The 19,981-nt window shown below is 45.5% G+C and overlaps 1 protein-coding gene and 1 pseudogene across 1 annotated transcript; one reads left to right on the top strand and one right to left on the bottom strand.

Annotated features, from left to right (window-relative positions):
• Nucleotides 1–499: 499 nt before the first annotated feature.
• On the bottom strand, nucleotides 500–8,621 carry LOC138210789 (erythroferrone). Its single transcript, XM_069170110.1, has 8 exons — nucleotides 7,724–8,621; nucleotides 6,108–6,224; nucleotides 5,213–5,327; nucleotides 3,301–3,428; nucleotides 2,556–2,667; nucleotides 2,328–2,409; nucleotides 1,760–1,838; nucleotides 500–1,195 (listed from the first exon to the last, which is right to left on the bottom strand). Exons 1-8 carry the CDS (start codon nucleotides 7,916–7,918, stop codon nucleotides 1,097–1,099), a joined length of 927 nt encoding a protein of 308 aa, XP_069026211.1. The 5' UTR covers nucleotides 7,919–8,621; the 3' UTR covers nucleotides 500–1,096.
• A 2,175-nt stretch (nucleotides 8,622–10,796) lies between these two features.
• On the top strand, nucleotides 10,797–19,509 carry LOC138210729 (mitofusin-1-like; annotated as a pseudogene).
• Nucleotides 19,510–19,981: the final 472 nt, after the last annotated feature.

Below are 19,981 nucleotides of genomic sequence, written 5' to 3'. Positions count from 1 at the left end.
AACCAACTGACTACAAGTTTCAACTGCTGAAGAGTTCGTAACTTAACAAGACACAACATGTAAAACAGTTAGCCTGGTCGCAGTTTTACTTCACGCCAAGCCAAACTCAAGTTTGCTATTTTGACTGTGGCCGACTTGGTTTTTCGGAGCCAGAAATGACCATATTTGGACGGGCTGGGGAGGAGCGAGGGAGGAGGGGGATCTGACACCACAGGCATGTCAATCAAACATGAAACATAGCAAAACAGCTTTCTTAGAGGCCTAATATCTAATTAATGATTTGAAACATTTGCTGACTTTGTATTTTATGAGTTGAAATGCTTTTTGAATGGGAGTCTATTTTGGATTGTTTTTTTGTTTGTTTTTTTGAGCCAGCCCCTGGTGGCCCTCAGTGGTACTGCACTTTAATGCACGTCAGCTTTGGCTTCACTTTTCAAGTGTCGACGTCCATTTTCTCACGCAGTCTATAATGTGGGAAGATCAATAACAATAACTGATAGAGAGTAGAAAGTTTTTATTATGAGAAATATTAACAACTTGTTTAACACAACCAGAGAATAAATATTAATATTAAAGTAACATGACATCATCAAATCCGTCCGTACAGACAAAACTCTGAGTCTCCGTGTTCACAGGATCATGGTTTTATTTGTTGAAGCTTCTGTTCAGCTGATTTATTTTCAGCATCTTTAAGAAATGTCTTTCATTTCAGCTCTTAGTCTTTTTTTTGTCATTGATGATAATTCCTTTGATTCCTTTCGGAGCTGAATATCATCACGTCTTTGGCATGAAACAACTTAAATATAAAGGTTTATTAAAAAATAAATCACCATTGAATAAATCCAATGATGCTCCGCCCCCTTACAGCTGCAGTTCCTTTAATGTCCACTAGAGGACGCTCCAACACGTCCGATTGCATTAAAGTGAACAGGTAAAAAAAAAAAAAAAAAAAACACCGACAGGGAGTTCAGCTGCGAGTTTCATACGTCCGGCCTTTAAAACGTCTGCGACTCGGATGTTGTGAATCGTCGGAGTTCCTCGTAGAGAAATCTCAGCGTCCGAGTTTGGATGTTTGGTCTCCTGATGTGACCGTGAGTTAGATTCCCAGCAGGATCCCGGAGAACAGAGAGTCCTGCAGGATGCAAACGGCCGAGCCGGTGGCGTTATCCACGAACACCGACACGTACTCCCCGGCCTGCACACACACACACACAAACCCTATTATTATTATTATTATCATTATTATTATTATTATTATTGTTATTATTATTATTATTATTATTATTATTATTATTAAATGTCCTAAAGTCTCAAATTGATCACTTAACGAAAAAGAAACAGTTTCTCCTGGTTTTATTAAAATCTGAATTTCTAAAGATCCCTCTGCTTTGAGCAACAACTTCATTAAAACCGTCACGTGTTCTTAAAATAACCCGACGAACACGTCCCTTCTTCGACGGAGGAAGCAAAACAACCATTTCGGTGTCAAGAAGATCAAAACGCGTTTCAGAGCGTCTGGCCTGTTTTTTATGGTTTTTAATTATTTTGTTTTATTTTTAAAAGTTCAGCGATTGCTGCCGTTGCACACCAACTCCAAGCCCAGCACAGACGTACGCCAGGAAGGTACGACCATCACGAACAAGTTTTACGAGTTACGTCTCACCATCCACATTTTTGAGTTAGTGTGTGTGTGTGTGTGTGTGTGTGTGTGTGTGTGTGTGTGTGTGTGTGTGTGTGTGTGTGTGTGTGTGTGTCCGACCTGCAGATAGAGCGTTCCTGTCAGTAAGATGCTGAATGTTCCTCCTGCAGCCGCCACGCCCATCACCGACTCCACGGAGCTAACACACACACACACACACACACACACACACACACACACACACACACAGACATAAAAAGTGATAAGTGGCAGGTTATTTCACGGCACTTAACACATAAAAGTCCTTAGAGCAGAATTTTAAAATATTACACAGAGAAACCCAACAATTCAACAATTCAACAATTCAACAATTCCCACATCAGCTGGGAGGGAAAAAAGCTCCTCTCTAAGGGAGAAAAACCTCCTTTTAACAGGAAGACGAACCAGGCTCAGAGGTGGGCGGAGCCATCTGCCTCGCCCGGTTGGGGTAAACGGGAGAGCAGAGAGAGAAAAGAACAGCATAGAGATACGAAAACACGAGCTGTTTTTGCTTGTTCCAGATCTCATTAGCCCGTTTTTTTTTTTTTTTTTTCCGTCAGATGTACACGCGTGTCTTCGCGAGCATCGTACTGTTTTATAGTAATCGTGTTTCTTTGACGCGCGTCGGCCACTGGAGGGCGGTACTCACAGGTTGCTCTGACAGAGCGACTCGATGCAGATCGCTGCTCTCACGCTGTCTCTGAGCCGCACCTGAACTCGGTCTCCGGACTCTGACACACACACACACACACACACACACACACACACACACACACACACGAAGAAATTAGATTTACATGCGCTAAAACTTTGAAACAAATTTGATAAAATCCATTAAGAGAAAAATATAGTCACGTTACGGTACAAACAAACAAACCTATGAGGAGGCTGGCGGTGAGCTGGTAGAAGCCGGAGACGGGCGCCGTGTACCGGCCGGTGCTGCTGTTGAAGCTCTGACCCCTCTGGAGGCTCCGCTCGGAGTCTGAGGGCTGCACGGGTCAAAGGTCAAACACAAGAAGCAGCCGAAAGACTGTCTTCAAACTGGTTTTTTTTTCACACGCCCGAGGGAACGCTGTTTCCGTAACAATTCCTCCTGTTCATCGGTTGACGTCGGCGACCTCTGGTGGTCGATGAGATTATGACGGGTAGTGAGGGCGGCGGAGGGAGGAGGAGGTGAGGGTGGAGGAGGAGGTGGGGGTGGTTGGACGGGTGAAACACAGGACATTCAGCCAGGAGACGTGTTGTTTACGTCCCGTTGTACCGTTAGAGGCGGAGAGTTAGCAACTTGTGGCTAATTAACTGAGCTTAAAGTTCCCCACTCTCACACTTTATTCCTCCTTACATCGACCATACAATGCCAGGCAGTAAAACGTGCCACACACCGTGGCTAACAGCAGCCTGACCTGCTTCACATGCCAACGAAAGGGGAGGAGGCCCTCCGCCCTCTGGTGGTGTCACTCGGTATTGCAGGAGAACACACACGTGAAAACGAAAAGTCAACGTTGACTTACTTTAAGGTACGTTCGAAAGTTAGCTGACGTCATGTTAAAAAAAAAAAGATGTGTGTGTGTGTGTGTGTGTGTGTGTGTGTGTGTGTGTGTGTGTGTGTGTGTGTGTTTTACCTTGCTAAAAGGCTGCAGCTCCAGCAGGCTGCGTCGTGGGATGGTGACGGCCTGCAGGAGGCGACTGAGGAAGGAGGTGGAGACACGAGGAGGATGATCACACAGCAAACACACTCTTTCTGCCATGTCTGAGAGGAGGAGGAGGAGGAGGAGGAAGAGGTAAAAGGTGTGAGGGGGGGGAGGGAGAGAGGGAGGGACAGAAAAATTGGAAGGCAGGGAGAGAGGAGGAGAAATTAGATGATGCAGATTGTTTGGAAAAAAGGGTTTTCAGAAATGACTTCATGAGGAAAATAAGAGTGTGTGTGGTGTGTGTGTGCGTGTGTGTGTGCGTGTGTGTGTGTGTGTGTGTGTGTTGTGTGTGTGTGTGTGTGTGCGTGCGTGTGTGTGTGTCACTCAGACTGCGGTCAGACTTCAGACGTCTGAGGTCATCACCGACACAGCCTTCTGCAGTCGGAATAATTTGCTTTGAATCCTGGGTAAATCTCCAAGTCCAGTGGGTTTTATTTGTACAGACTAAACTTCTGTGCGAATGTTGAAAGTCAGTTTCATAAAGGAAACATGGTCAAAATCTTTGGTCGTCGGTCCAGACCGCGAGCCGGCGGGGGTGTGTCGTCCGGAGAACCGAGTTGCCACGGCGACACAGTTCAGGTGGTTTTACGCCCTACGTCTTTCCTCTCAGAACTGGGTGTTGGCGGTCCGACTCCGCTGGACGAATTCGCGGGTGCACGATCTTTTCAAGTGTAAAAGAAAACCCGCCCGATTGCTCCCGACTTTCTACGAAGACTTTCTGAAAGCGTTTCAAGGTGCCGCGTCAGCGATTTTTTTTTTTTTTCCCCTGAGTTTGACACAGAATTTGAACTCCGCTCACGTCCGTGGAGAAATTGCCAAATTTAAACCAGCGGTCGCAAAAACGCGCGAAACTCGTGCCGATGTCGATCACGTGACGTAACTTGGAGTACGTATTCACGATGGCTGCAGCTTCTTCCTGCTCCGTGCACGTCACGGTCAGAACCTTTTGATTCTAACTTATTGAAGAATTTGAATGGGAATTCATACATCAATGCATCTGCTGCATTCCTGTTAATATCCACATTCATAACAATATTATTTCATATATATAGTTTGTTTTGTCCGTCTTTGTAGGTTTTACAAAAAAACGTCCCAGTTCAAACACATCTTAACACACACACACACACACACACACACACAATTGTAACATACAGAAACACACGTGGAGGCAATCTGACGGAAGAAAACGAGTACCACACATGAACACACACACACACACACACAGAAAACGCACACACACACACACACACACACACACGCGCGCACACGCACACACACACACACGCACGCACACACACACACACACACACACACACACACACACACACACACACACACACACACACACACAGAAAGTAACAAAGACACACCATCAGTCAGCAGGAATGTCAGGAATCCTGCAGCCGAGCCAAGTCACATCCACGCTCCACAAAATTACCCCTATTAAGGACTCAGACAGCCTGCCTCCACACACACACACACACACACACACACACACACACACGCGCGCACACGCGCACACACACGCGCACACACGCACACACGCACACACACACACTCATATTTATATAACCTACACACAGAAAACAGTGCGTGAAGGTGAGAATAAATTTATGCAGGAAAAATTAAACAGTCTGGACTCGGTTACTGATATTTGTAACCAACAGGTACCAAACATGTCGGCCGTTGCTGTCGTCATGACGTCCAGTGAAGATTTAATCACTTCTTCCCATCTTTAGTGGAAACAAACGTGACGGATGAATTGGTCTTCTCTGCGGTCAGGTGGTCCGGGAGGTCCGGGACATGTTTGGGACGCTGAAAGTCGTGATCGATAAGTTCTCACCTTTCAGCTTCAGCTGCAGCTCCTGAATGAGCTCCTGTTGTTGGGGCAGGAGGGGGGCGGGCGGACCCGGAGGACCCTGCGGTCCCGGAGGGCCCGGAGGTCCTGGGAGACCGTGCTGGATAGACAAAGAGAGGGGTTCAGGGTCCGGTAAGTGTTTCCTAATATCTCATCGATCCAATTAACAGACATTAAACTGGCGTTGATTTGGTTGATTTGGAAACTACTGGAATGCTTTACAGTCACATTTGTGTTTCAAGTTCAAGACCCGAAGGAGGCGCGTCAGGTCAGGAGCAACCAGGCGGGGTTTTCTTTGACATTCATACGGGTTGTGCACCCGTGAATCCCCCCCCCCCCCTCCCCGGAGTCAGACCGTCAATACCAAGTTCTGCTGGGACCTTCTGAGGCGTCTCAGAAAAACACTCCCTGAGAACAAACTGAACTGTGGCGCAACTTTGGTTCTGCAACACGTCAACACGGCCGCTCACAGTGCGTTGAAAACTTTGGAGTTTCTCGTCCTCAATAACAGAATCATCGCTTTGCCACCTTGTCTACTCACTGGAGTTTACCCTCCGCGACGTCTTTCTGTTCCCCAAAACTTTGACACAAACTTGAACGTTTAAAGCTCAAGTTTCAGGTCCATTGTGAAAATACGAAATGTTCACGAACCAGAGGTCACAAAAACATGTCGAACTCATTATATCCGATTTTTAAATCTCGATGAGGTGTACTGCAGATGGAATAAATATGACAAAATAACAGAAACACGATAAACAGCAGCTCTAATATCTAAAACATGAGATGTTCAAATGAATCAACTGGACAACGTGATGACAACGTGATCTGCCTCTTTGTTGTTGTAGTTGTTGTTGTTGTTTCAGGTGGAGCTGTGTCTGACCTTGGAGGTTTTCCTGGTCCCTTTGGTTCTCCGGTTGTCCCCCTTGTTGGAGTTTCTCCTGAAGATCAACCAGGAGCTGAGAGGAGACACTCTGGACAGATCGGAGGACGCCAGCTCCTGGAGGACGGAAACCACAGTGACGCAGGTTCGTATGTATACAAGTAAGTAGTTCAAAGATTATCTCAGTCATTTAAAATAAAGGAACGAAGGATGTGTGATGCATAGCAGGAGCTTCTGATGTCAAAACGGGGTTGAAAAATGAAGCCAACGCTTTGGTGCCAAAACTGCAGTTCCTCGAGCGGCCACTTGAGGCTCCAAAGCGATTCATTCCCCACAGACCTGACATTACAGCAGAAATAAACATGTTTACAGCCTGGTACAAAGGACGGTTTTCATTTCTACAGCTGATGACGACTGTACGGAGGACGAATTTTGAATGAGCTCACCCGATTAAATTATATTAAGGCCTGAAGTTATACATAATTAAGGGAAGGGCTGCTTTGAGTGACAGGTGGGTGCCGTCACAGTTTGCAAGCTGCCCGCCAGGTTTCAGCCACCGGGCTTCATTCGGCCAGAGAGACCCGGAGCTGAGCTTTAAAATCTCTCTCCAGGAAACCTGTCAGTGATGTTACCGAGGCTGCGACCAGTTTTATATGTTCAGTCAATCTGTCAACAAACTTCATAGAAAGCAGGTGGATTGTTCAAACCCACAGGAAAGAAATTAATATACGTTTTAAATTCCAGTTTTTCCAGAGTTTGCAGATCTGTGAGGTTGAAAGTGACATTTGTTTGAAATGATACGCAAGATATATGGAATATTTCCATTTGACTGGAGTCTCGGGTTTGACTCCAAAAAACAGTCAAAGATATAAATCAAAGGAGAAAAAAGTTCTCAAAAGACTGTAAACATCATATAGATTTAATAAAGAGCTGGAACAGGCTGATTGTGTCAGAGAACGTTAATCATTTCAGGGAGGAGTGCAACAGGTGGCGTTCACTTTAATATTCGGAGATCTTCGAGCTCACATGATAAATCCTAAAATAATATTGATTATAAAACCCAGCTGCTGCGGTTCGACCTGAGAAAACTGTTTTATTCTCCAGTTTTTCATCAGTAATGGTGGAAAATTCCTTAAAAACAAATCCCAGTTTAATGAATGTATTCAACTAGAATACTTCATCACGTGTTTAATATGTCTCTGCAATATTTACACGATCCTCTTAAATGTTTTCAGGTCTGATAGTCTGAGAATATCTGTGTAAAAACTAACTGCAGTTAACAATCAGATGCATTATTAATGAATTGATTGTTTACAAAAGAAAATAATGACCAAAACATGATGCTGAAGGTCTTCAAATAAACCAAACCACCAAAATCTTTGATGATTTGTGAATTAAAAAAAGTTTTAGATCATTTTTTTCCAAATTTTGTACTTGAAAAATATCAATTTTATCATTGAAATAATTGCTGATTATTTTTCTCTTAAACAGTTAATCAACTAATCGGAGGTGTTACAGTTGCTGTGACCGTGATCATCAATAAACAGCTTGTGTTGCGAGTCGTATGATGATTTTATATCTTTTTCAAGGTAAAAGTGTAAAAAGCTGCTTCTCACCAGGAGCTCGGCGCTGATGGCCTCGTCCTCCTCCAGGATCTCCTGACTCTCCTCACTCTCTGCCTCATCGGCGCTCGCTGCCTCCACATCCACCACCATCATCATCATCATCATCGTCATCATCAGTCCCAGGAGCAGCAGCAGCCCTCCTGCCCCACCCGGAGAGCTCCTTCCCGGGGATAACCGGGCCAGCATGCTGGGTGGGTGTGGTGGAGGTGGGAACCGGAGGACGAAGGCGTTCAGGTCTGTGTCTCTGTGGGGCGAAGACGTCCCATGATGCACATCTTGTAAAGTTCCTCTTGAGATCAGGTCGACTTGATTTGGATCTGTCCTGTTGAACTTTGACACTGGGAGTTTCTTCTTCTGTCTTCTGTCTTCTGTCTTCTGTCTTCTGTCTTCTTCACATCGTTCAGTTAACTTTCCAAAGCTCAGCTGCTCTGCGCACAAACTGCCACTCGGAGCATTTTGCCAGATATAAATACAGTGTGGGAGGTTTCAGTCCGTCTTCGGGGAAACTTTCTCTCTCTGTGGGTGGTTTGGGTGCCGCCTCCTCCTCCTCCTCCTCTTTTTTCCAGCTCTTCCTCTCTCCTCGTGCAGCGCAGACTTGTTATTACTCCGCTGCTCGTGCTGCAGATGAGTGACGGCTTCTCTCCCGCAGGCCGTTTTTTTTCTTCTCCTCCTCACTCTGAAGGACGTCTGGTTTTTATCTGCCTCCCTGCTCCTCCTCTTCCTCCTCTTCCTCCTCAGCCCCTCCTCTCTCCTCCCTATCTCTCTCTGGATCTGCTGCTGTCACTCCGTCTGTCCTCGGTCCTCTCCTGAATGTCTCCGCAGCGTCCGTCTGTCTCTCTCTTCGTTTTATCTGCTCTCCCATCGTTTGTCTTTCTTTACCTCCAGACTTTGTTTTTCTCCCTCTGTCCCCCTCCTCCTCCTCCTCCTCTTTCTCCTCCTCCATGTATTTTCTTCTTTCTTCTCCTCTTCAGGGTCCTAATGCTGCAGCCTCTACAACAACCTGACATATGGTCATACATGTATGTAGTCATCATCATCCACAACAACTAAATATCTGACATTCTGGAGTCCAAACCACAAGATTAATTAAAAAAAAAAGAAGCTTGATTTAAAATCACACAATATCAGTACGACAAACAGTATTACAGAGAGATAGATATAAGTACGTTATTGATCCCAAACTGGGAAATGTATCTATTGTAGCAGCAAATTATCCAGGTGTTATACGGGAACAGTGAATAAATTCTCAGTAAATATAGTGTAAATATTAGTAAATACACAGTAAATATACAGTAATTACAAAGTAAATACACACGAAATATAAGTGAATACACAGTAAATATAAGTTTGATGTCTTAAAGAATCTTTGGACTGAACTTTGCTTTATTTTGAGACCACAAAGAACCCACATTTCCCAAACATCATAAACAGTTTTGTTTTTTTTAAATGGACAGAGCAGCAGAGTAACACGGTGTCCTGCAGAGAGTGTTGCATTATGGGTTATTTGTAGACCTCTGAGTGTCGTCAGAGTCGGTCAGAACTTAACAGGGTTTGCGAGTCCAGTTTCACCTGCGGGAGTTTCTGAAGGATCCTGGAACCTGTTTACAATAAATTCACGAGCTTTAAGACTCCGAGAGACACCAGATACACTAATGTGGAAAAACTTAAGAGTTAAAGACCCTGTTAGGAAACGTCCCCTTTTTCTCCCACACACACGTGGGAATCTCAGGGGTTCAGGTTCAAATCTGTCTGACAGGGTGACCGTGAGCATCAGTGTCGTATTAGCGCCGTCTTCACGTCGACGGGTCTAATGTGACTGTTGAGCTGTGAGAATGTAACACACCCTCCTCCCCGTCAGATAAGGGGGGCGTGGTCTCCCGTCTGACAGGATGATGAAAGTCGGCGTGTGTGATGAAACTGCAGCGACCCGTTTCCTCTGAATCTGACTGAAGCTGATAGAGACACACGCCCATCGCCCAATTATTACATCACTCGTCTGTCATCACGCCAGCGCCGACCTGTAAACAACCAACAATATTGTTAGTGATAGTGTGTACGTAAAAAAAACAACCAAAAAAAACGGCTGCAAGCCTCCGGGGTCTGAAAAAGTGAAGGCAATGCGGAAAATGCCTTTAAAGTGCAATACCACTGTGGGGCCACTAGGGGCTGGCTCAAAAAAACAACAACATTTGACTCCGATTGACTCCCATTTAAAAAGCATCAACTCGATACAAGTCAATAAAAAAAATTTCACCGTCGGAAAACATTCTCCGTTGGAGACTGCAGCAAAATGCAAAAATATATGAAACATGTGGGCGCTAATTTGCATATTTCGAAGTTACTGCTGGATCTAGTTCAGCAAGTGGTTTGCTCCGTGCAGGAGAAAAATAACACGAGTGAAGAGTTGTCGATCAGTGCAGGTGAAAGAAGGGACATTATCATAGTATTGATGACAATAAATATGATGTTAATGACAATAAAACCTCTAATATAGCACACACACACACACACACACACACACACACACACACACACACACACACACACACACACACACACACACCTACCTGAGTGTGAGCAGGTGGTTTGGCCTGCAGGTGTGACAGGTGAAGCAGCTCTAAGTCCTGCTAAGAGGATCAGCCTGCGCACGCGCGCGCACACACACACACACACACACACACACCACACACACAGAGTGTAAGCTGAGCTTTGCGTGCTGAGAATCAGTTCAGTCATTGTGTGTCTGATGTGTTGAACAGAGGCATGATGGGAGCTGGCGGCGACTCGACGGGGACCAACTCCCAAAACACGACTGACCTCTGAACCTGGGAGACACACCGAACACGGTAAATACCCGCTTCTGCTGAGGGTGTGTGTGTGTGTGTTTGAGTGTGTTTGAGTGTGTTTGAGTGTTTGTGTGTCTGTGTGTGTTTGTGTGTTGGAGACAGTCAGCAGTGTGTGAGTTTTCACCTGCACACCAACAGAGTGCTCATTTGTGTGTGTGTGTGTGTGTGTGTGTGTGTGTGTGTGTGTGTGTGTGTGTGTGTGTGTGTGTGTAGGTGTCATGGACGGCGAGGATCCGTCTCCTCTGCGGCGTTTCGTGATAGCGAAGCGATCGATCGGCTCCATCTTTGACCAGCTGCTGGACTTCGTGAAGGACGGATCGACATTTGTGGACGGTGAGACACACACACACACACACACACATACACACACACGCACGCACACACACACGCACACAGCTCGTTTCTCGAGGATGTGTAGGTGTATGTTGTTTGTGGGTCAACTGTTGTTTATTTGTTGTTTTGTTTGTTTGCTGTGATGTCAGAGGCGTGGCGCAGCGATGACCTGGGTCAGGTGTGCGTGGAGGAGCAGAGCCTGGAGATGCAGAGCTGCGCCACCAAACTGTCCACCATCAGGGACGTTCTGCTGCGGAGACACATGAAGGTGGCGTTTTTCGGCAGGTGAGGACCGAACCTGCAGATAGAAGAGAATTAAAGAGGTTGAAATCAGTTTCCTAAAATTTAAATAACAAAAGCAAAAAGCATTATTCTGAACTTAAACTGGTGCGTTTTGTGAAGCGGGAATTCATTTGAACTCAAAGTTTCTCTGTTTGAAGCTGCACCGTCAGATACATGATAAAAAAAAAAGCATCGCATCCTCACAGAGAGAACAAGTTCACGATCAAATGAGTTATCAGGTTTCGTGTGATATGAGTCTTCGGAGTCTGCAGGAGGGAGGACGTGTCACAAAACGTAGGTTACCCAAATCACAGCCGCTGTGGTCCAACCGACGTACTCACACGTAGTATTTTGAGTACATAAGTCGCCATCACTGTTGTTTGTTTTGCGTTAAACGGCGCGAAAGCACGTTCATTTCTGGGCAGAATAATTAAAGCCGCCTGACGCGTTCAAATGTTTTTCCGTTATTTCCAGTGAGTGCAGAACAACTATTTCTGTCAGATTTCACGTACTACAAAAGTACAAACGGAAGTGCTCAAATTCAGACGCAGCTCCGGCTTCTTGCCAGCCACGTAATTGTCAATACGCCTGTTTTGTTCTCCGTACACGTTTGTTCTCGGCTCTGATTCCAGCAGCAGCAGGTCGGTGACGATAAAACCGGCAAACAGAAGTCTTTTCTGCTGACTCGTCCTGCTGAGAACGAACCAGATAAAACTTATCAGTGACGGACAAACTGCGGTCGAAAACCATCTCCAAGAGTTTCAACTGCCAAGAGTGACACCGCCTGATCGAGATGTTATAAAAAATCTGAGACACTCCTCTGAATTTCTGATGAAACCGATGATCCCACAATGATGCAATGAGCCGGATGATGTAAGAACTGATCAGGAAGCGAGTTTCCCTGTAAAATGAGCGGTGACAAGTACTTTCACTTTGACCATCAGTTTTTTGGAGGCCATATATTTAGATTTTATATGTCTGATATTTGATTAAATGTTGTTGCTCGTGAGAGCTGGTCAGCGTTTCCATAGCAACGCAATGTGAAAACGGCAAAACTGTCGTCAGTTCTATATTTCCATATTTAAGTAAGTTTGGATACATTTTACGCCGCCAAAGGTTTTATTTTTGAAGTTGTTGTTTTTTTTTAACCTGTTTCTTTAACCGCTCGTCTATTAAGGATATTTACGAGCGGCTTCACCGTGTGCGAACTGTAAATATCGGACGTCGTCTCTCCGATCAGGACGAGTAACGGGAAGAGCACCGTGATCAACGCCATGCTGAGAGACCGCGTGTTACCCAGCGGCATCGGTCACACCACCAACTGCTTCCTGAGCGTCGAGGGCACCGACGGAGTCGAGGCCTTCCTCACCATCGAGGGCTCCAACGAGCGCCGCAGCGTCACCGTACGACGTAAAAAAAGGAACAGTCCCGACATTTCGCCGCTCCGAAAGAGAGCCGGAGGGGAAATGTCCGAACCGTTGCCCACCGTTTCACGATTCTTTGTGCGCGTTTGGGGCGAAGCGGCCGCTAACTCCAGCTTCCTCCCCAGACGGTGAACCAGCTGGCTCACGCCCTCCACATGGATCCCACGCTGGACTCCGGCAGCCTGGTCCGAGTGTTCTGGCCCAAAGGCGGCTGCGCTCTGCTGAGAGACGACCTGGTGCTCATGGACAGGTGACACACCCATGAACATCTTGGTTCGGGGACTGAATTGAAACATCGTCCCCGCTGGAGGACTCTGAATAATCAGGTAATCATTTTTTGCATGTGACTTTTGACCTTTGACCCCAGCCCCGGCACCGACGTCACTCTGGAGCTGGACAGCTGGATCGATAAGTTCTGTTTGGACGCAGACGTCTTCGTTCTGGTGGGAAACGCCGAGTCAACGCTGATGAACACGGTGATTTACGTCATCTGTGTGTGTGTGTGTGTGTGTGTGTGTGTGTGTGTGTGTGTGTGTGTGTGTGTGTGTCTGTTACATCTGTTTTAATACAATAGTTTCATTCTGGCTGCAGGAAAAACTTTTCTTCCACAAAGTCAGCGAGAGAATCTCCAAACCAAACATCTTCATCCTCCACAACAGATGGGACGCCTCAGTGACTGAACCAGAGTTCATTGAAGAGGTGTGTGTTTGTGTGTGTGTGTGTGTGTGTGTGTGTGTGTGTGTGTGTGCGTGTGCGTGTGTGTGTGTGTGTTTAGGTTTAACACACTCTGATTGAAACTCTGACTCAACTCAAATTTAAATTTAGACTCTCAGTAAACCTTCTCTCTGCTGCTGTAGATCAAAGTCATCTGTTCAACCAAACTCTGCTTTCCTGCAGCTGCTTCACAATAAAAGCCTCAGTCGGCTATCAGGGTTTTATTCTGAAGCGGTTTCAGGAAGTGATGTTCGTATTAACAGAGTTAAAATCTGATGTTGTTGAAGAGCAATGTGAGATGCTGCAGAAACAAAAACACAACGAAGAACAGAAGAACCGAAAAAAAGCTTTTAATCAGTTAAACTAAAAACATAAATGCTGATTAACGTGACAGACGTCCCCCCCCACCCCCCCTCCCCCGCTCCCCTTTTTGCTGTCCAGGTGAGGAAGCAGCACCTGGATCGCTGTGTGAGTTTCCTGGCGGAGGAGCTGAAGGTGGTCCGGCTGGACGAGGCCGCGGGGAGGATCTTCTTCGTCTCGGCCAAAGAGGTTCTGAGCTCCCGGATGCAGCGAGCGCAGGGCATGCCCGAGACAGGTGAGACAGGTGAGACAGGTGAGGGACAGACGCAGGAGCCTCGTCTCAGTGTCGGAGAAACAAATCCAAAAACTTTTGTTGGAAGGTAGAAAAGACAAAAAAGGTGCTGATGTCGATCAAGCGACGTAACGAGGAGTGTTTACTCACCGAGGTCGTAGCGTCTTCCTGCTTATTTACGACAGATTCAGGTGTTTTCTGTTCATTTTTCTTTTATTATTTGCGCCAAAAAAAAAAAAAAAATGAGTGGAAATGCAGACGTTGTTGTATGAATAAAAGCAAAATAATAACAAGGATGCTCATGAATCATGTGACCTTCCCATTCATGCATAAAACTAGCAGAATTTCCATGATTTCCATCACGTCTTCTGTTTTATCATCTGAATGATGATTTGAATTCTGAAGAAAAATCGTTTGATTAATCAGATTAATTCATCAATAACGGATGATTTATTTTTTTGTCGATGCATCAGAACTGTCTCGGAGGTACTGTGTGCTGGTTTACATGTTCATACATGTTCATACATGTTCATACATGAACTGTCAGTGTTCAGGACAGTTCAAGGCTCTGAATATATTTTTTGTTGTGCAAGATTCATGTTATTTTTCAGCTTTCAAGGTTTAACTTTCTTAAGAATGACTTTTCTCATCAGCTGTGTGAGCAGGTTCGTGCAGCTCTCTGTTCTGTCTTGACCGAACGTCCCGTTTATTCCTGCAGGTGGCGCTATGGCCGAAGGTTTCCATGAGCGACTGAGGGAGTTCCAGAGGTTCGAGAGGACGTTCGAGGTACAAAGAGTCATAAAGCAGCAATGATGTTTTTTCAGTTCGTTCATAGGTGTAGTTTCCTAAACGATGCCCCGCCCCCCTTTTTTTTTTTTCTCAAAGTAAGGAAATAAAATGGTCTCTGGAAAGTTACCGCATTAAACTGTTTATACAAACTCAACACTTCCTGTATGTTTAAAATTATAAAAGCCCTCCAGCATTTCATGAGACAGGAAACCCCCTAATTTCTTAACGAAGCTTTTATTGTGAAACATTCAGCTGAGATGTGACTTTTGATGACCTTTGACCCCGCAGGAGTTCATCTCTCAGTCCGCGGTGAAGACGAAGTTCGAGCAGCACACGGTGAGAGCGTGGCAGATCACCGAGGCCATCAAAGCCGTGATGGACGCCATCAACATCGCCTCTGCCGACAGGAAGTGAGTGCAACAGACTCCCTCGCCTCTCTAGGACAGGCTGTGCCCGGTTTGACCTTTGACCTTTGACAGGATCTGCTGCCTGGAGGAGCGGGAGGAGCAGAGGGACCGGCTGGACTTCGTTCGAGGACAGATTAACCGTTTGACCGACAACGTCAAAGAGAGGATCAAGACTCTGGCGGATGATGTCGCTGCCAAGGTAAAGAAATCCTGCTGAGGAAGATTTACTGGGCCGAGCTGGCAGACTCGGACACGTGGAGAGTTTTCAGGTGACTCACCTGGTTCAGTCAAGCCGGTTCAGTATTCAGAGCTCTGCTGTGTATGTTTTAATATCGAGGTGTCTGTGTTAGTGATTCTCCCACTGACTGTTTGTTGTGAAGACGAGCAGGTTTTTTTTTGTCGTCGTCAGGTTGCCGTGGCGCTGTCAGATCAGATCCGTTCTCTTCCCATTCTGGTCGAGGAGTTCAGAGCCGACTTCAACCCGACGCAAGAAACTCTGCAGCTCTACAAGACTGTGAGTTCTGAGCTGCACCTGAACGCACCTGACTGAGAACACATGCACACACACACACACACACACACACACACACTATTATATTTTCTCGTCTCTGTGTTAAACTTTGACAAAAACAAATCCCTCCATCAGCCGCAGATTTTTCCACACAAGGAACCTCCTCTCTCTTTTTTTTCTTTTCAGGAGATCTGGAAACTTTTTTCACGTTTTTATAACATCATGTCTCGATTTCTGTGTTTCTGTGAGGCTCATCTGGCCTGCAGCTGCTTCTCCTGTACCGGTGGTTGAATTTTACAAAGCTCTGCCTGGTGTCTTATCTGTTAGTCATTAGCACGATGTCAATAGTTCCTTTTTTTTCTTTTTTTTTAACATCACAGTTATTATCAGTACCTTAATTTAGTTTTCAGTCATTTGTGTGGATACATTTCATGTTAAGTTTGACTCAACAGCCTGAGTACAACCTGTAGACAGAACTCAGGGCAAAGCAGTGAACTGCACCGCCTCCTAAATGTTTGTTTTTATGAACAGCAGACTGAGTTTATTATGAAAACTGACAACAATTCTGTCGATAAAATTAAACGAGATTTTATTAGTTGGAATGAATACATCAGCTCTCATCATCTAGTTAGACTACCGGCACTCGACAAAGATCGACAAGCAGCTGTTTCTCTGATCTTTTTGTTTGATTAATGTCTCTTAAACCTATGAAAAAAAAGCCGCAGCTCCTCGGAGAAAACACTCGAAAGCGACGAAGACGAGTATCAGCTGTTGTTGTTGTTGTCGTTGCTTCCCTGTTCAGAAGCTGCTGCAGCACGTGGAGGAGAGGCTGATCGGCTGTTTGGCTCATCGCTGCTCCATCAGCGTCCTCCGCGACATCAAAGACACCCAGAAACTCATGATCGGTAACGACGCCTCACCTCATTCTTCCCCCTCGCTTTTCCATCATCAATAACTCTGATAATAAAGCGCTGACGGGACGTCTTACGAGGGGCGATTAAAAAACGAATGAGTGTTACAAGTTACAATTCTTGATCAACATCATCACACGTTTTTGTGACCGCTGGTACGTGAACGTTTGTGACCTAAAACTTGAGCGGAGAAACATCAAATTTTGTGACAAACTTTTACGGCGAAATAGAATCGCAGGGAACCAAATTTTGCGAGTCAGTTTTCATGTTGGAGAACCAAAAGTGCCGTCGTGTCACGGTTCAGGTTGTTTTTGCAGCGAATGTTTAGTCTCAGAACGTCACAGCAGAACTCGGTGTTGACGGTCTGACCCTGGGGGAACGAATTCATGGGTGCACAACCGTACGAATGTCCTGACCTGACGCACCAGGGGTCTCCAGCCAGTAGCTATCGGGTAGCTTTGTGAGCTACCGGTCGAGTACGTGTGTGTTAGGTATGAATTTATTATTATTCACATAAAAGAAGCTTATTAAGCTGGTTTGGTGGAGCTCTGCTATGTTAATAAATGTTGCAACCTCCGTTTTATTTTGTCAAAGTATCTCAGAGGGAAAAAAAAGTTTGGGGGAACCTACTTTTCAAGGATCTCTGTTGCCGATTTTTTGAGTTTGACCCAAACTTTGATGTTTCTCTGCTCAAGTTTCAGGTTCACGGTGAAATCACGAACGTACCGGCGGTCACAAAAACATGTGTAACTCAGGTGATAATGTTGATCAAGAGACGTAACTTGGAACACTTACTCGTGAAGGTTATAGCTTCCTCCTGCTCCGTGTTCATTAATGTGCTGCGCTCCGTTCATGTGCAACAAAAACTTCCAGATCGCCCTCCTTGTAGCGATGCGACGTGACGCGTCCTCCGGTTGTGTTTCCTCAGACAGCGTCCGTCCTCTGCTGTCTCCGTCCGTCCAGGAGCAGTTCTCTGCTCCCTCCACCTCCTTCGAGTTGACCTACGACCTCGGCCTCGATGCCCTCTGCAAGGATTTCCGGGAGAACATCGAGTTCCAGTTTTCTCTGGGTTGGACCGCCCTCGTCACCCGCTTCATCGGAGCCGCCAACGCCAAACGAGCGCTGAGCGGCTCCGACCCCCGACTGCAGGCGAGCTCGCCGACGCGTCACGTTCATGAGCCGTAGCTGAGTGTTTGTTTTTTAAAAAGAGCGTCCTGACTGTCGAAACGTTTCTCTCTGAGCAGGAGGGCTCCACCATTAAGGATGAGATGGTGGTTTCCGTAGCAACACGTCTGGTCTCCGTCACCTCCCGGGCCTCCATGACGGTGCTGGTGATTGGTGGATTGGTACGTCCCCGCGGGGCCGATGATTACTTTCATCAATGATCTGATAAAGATTTCAGTTTTTTTTTGTTTTGTTTTAGTGTTTGGGAAACATTTTCAATACTTTATAGAAAGTTCAAATATATAAAGAGAAAAACAGGGAATTTGATACATTGGAGAAACTGAACAGGAGAGTATAAACGTTTCTTGTTGTAAATAATTAATTAATAATACTAAAATAATCCTGACTCAATGTCCACTTTACGTAATTGAGCTATAAGAAGCATCTCATTTTGTTGAGTTGGTTCTTGAGTTAAAATGAATAAATCAACTTTCAATCGGTGAACGAATTCATTTTAGGACCTGATTTCGGCACTAACGTCCTCGATGTCTCAGGTGTGTGCTGTCGCTGCAGGTGTGGCGTTCGGTGGGCTGGCGTCTCATCGCTCTCTCCGTCTCGCTCTACGGTCTCCTCTACCTGTACGAGAAGCTCACCTGGACCGACGCCAGCAGGGAGCGCACTCTGAAGCGGCAGTTTGTGGACCACGCCTCCTTCCGCCTGCGAGCCGTCATCCCCATCAACAGCTCCGCCTGCAGCCAGCAGGTGTCCAAGTAAGGCCCCGCCCCCCACCTGGACCTCACGGCCCCCCGAGGGAACACCTGAAGGCTGCTGGAAGCTTTTATCTGCTGTGTCTGTTTGTTTGTTTGTGTTTGTGTCTGTTTGATTGCTGCTGTTAGTTTTTTTTTTATTTTTTTTATGGCTTTTTATTGTTTTTATTTACATTTGTTTGTGTTGATATGTGTTTGTTTGTGTGTGTTTATTTGTGTCTGTTTGTTTGCTTGTGTTAGTTTTATAGGTCTTTGATTGTTTGTATTTACATTTGTTTGTGTTTAGGTCTGTTTGTTTGTCTTGATGTTTGTTTGTGACTTTTTGTGTTTCTTTTTGTCTGTTTGTTTGTTTTTATGTTTGTGTCTTATTTTTGTGTTTATGTGTTTATTTGTGTCTTGTTTTTGATCGTTTTTACATTTTTCATTGTTTGTATTTATGTTTGCTTGTGGTGTTTTTTTTTTTTTTGTATTTACACTTGTGTTTACGTTTCAGGGAGCTGTCGTCGACCTTCAGCCGTCTCACTCAGAGAGTTGACCTGAGCGACGCCGAGTTGGAGGGAAACATCCGACAGCTGAGCTTCAGGATCCAGCGGCTGGAGAACATCCAGAGGAGGTCGAAGGCCTTCAGGTCAGAGCTCCGACCCTCACTTAGGGCTGCTTGATTTATACTTCCCCAACTCCCAGCCGGGTGGATGTTTTCAATTTGTAAGAGAAAAAGGAGTTTTAAATACATGTGAATCATTTCTTCTTTTTCTGCACTCGTGCATTCTTCGTATATGCTGTTAACAAACCCGCAATACTGAACCTCAGATATTTATTGCCTCAGTGTATTCTGTTTGTTTCAGAAACAGAGCAACGGAGCTGGAGACTCAGCTGGAGGCCTTTTCTGCTCAGTACCTGCAGAGCGACTAAAGAGTGAAGAACTGTGATGAGAGGCGCCCCCTGCTGCTGCATTCAGGCCTGTTCAGGTCATCGGCAGCTCTGATCCAGCACAAAAAAACAAAAACAAAACATTTCAACTGCCATCCGGTCAAAATACAACTTCATCAACTTCCTCTCATATCATCAGAGAACACAGGAAACTGATGCAGCCGGAAGCATTTTAGTTATTCATAATTATTTGGTGTGACTGTGATTAAACAGGCAAATATCTATCATTATCACAGTGTGATTAATCACATTTGTTGTTTGTGTTATTTTGTCAACACACTTTTGGAACTGAATCACGTGACAAATACGAGGCAGGAAGTTCAGTACGAACCTCATCTGAGTGAGTGTCGAACTTTAGTTAAAACAGAAGAGGATCCGATAATTAATATTTTTATGTTCGGATGTGCTGATGATTGAAACTGTTGATGTGGAAATGTTTTTTTTGTAGTTTTACCAATGCCAGGTGGATCAGACGTCTTCTTTACTCCATGTGGACGCAGGAGTCTCCAACCTTTGACAAAATGAAAGTGTCCGAGCTCTCAAATGATGCAACATTTATTCACATGGCTGAGCTCCACC

This window comes from Embiotoca jacksoni, unplaced genomic scaffold (genome assembly GCF_022577435.1).
Source record: "Embiotoca jacksoni isolate LCO1_2020_lvr unplaced genomic scaffold, fEmbJac1.0.p SCAF_48, whole genome shotgun sequence".
Lineage (NCBI taxonomy): Eukaryota > Metazoa > Chordata > Actinopteri > Embiotocidae > Embiotoca > Embiotoca jacksoni.
This window is presented reverse-complemented; position numbering and strand designations above follow the sequence as displayed.

Coding starts and splice junctions, on each gene's coding strand:
- LOC138210789 (XM_069170110.1), bottom strand. CDS start 7,918: ATGCTGGCCCGGTTATCCCCGGGAAGGAGCTCTCCGGGTGGGGCAGGA. Junction 2,668..3,300: donor AGCTGCAGCCTTTTAGCAAG/GTAAAACACACA, acceptor TGACCCGTGCAG/CCCTCAGACTCCGAGCGGAG. Junction 1,196..1,759: donor CAGGAACGCTCTATCTGCAG/GTCGGACACACA, acceptor GTGTGTGTGCAG/GCCGGGGAGTACGTGTCGGT.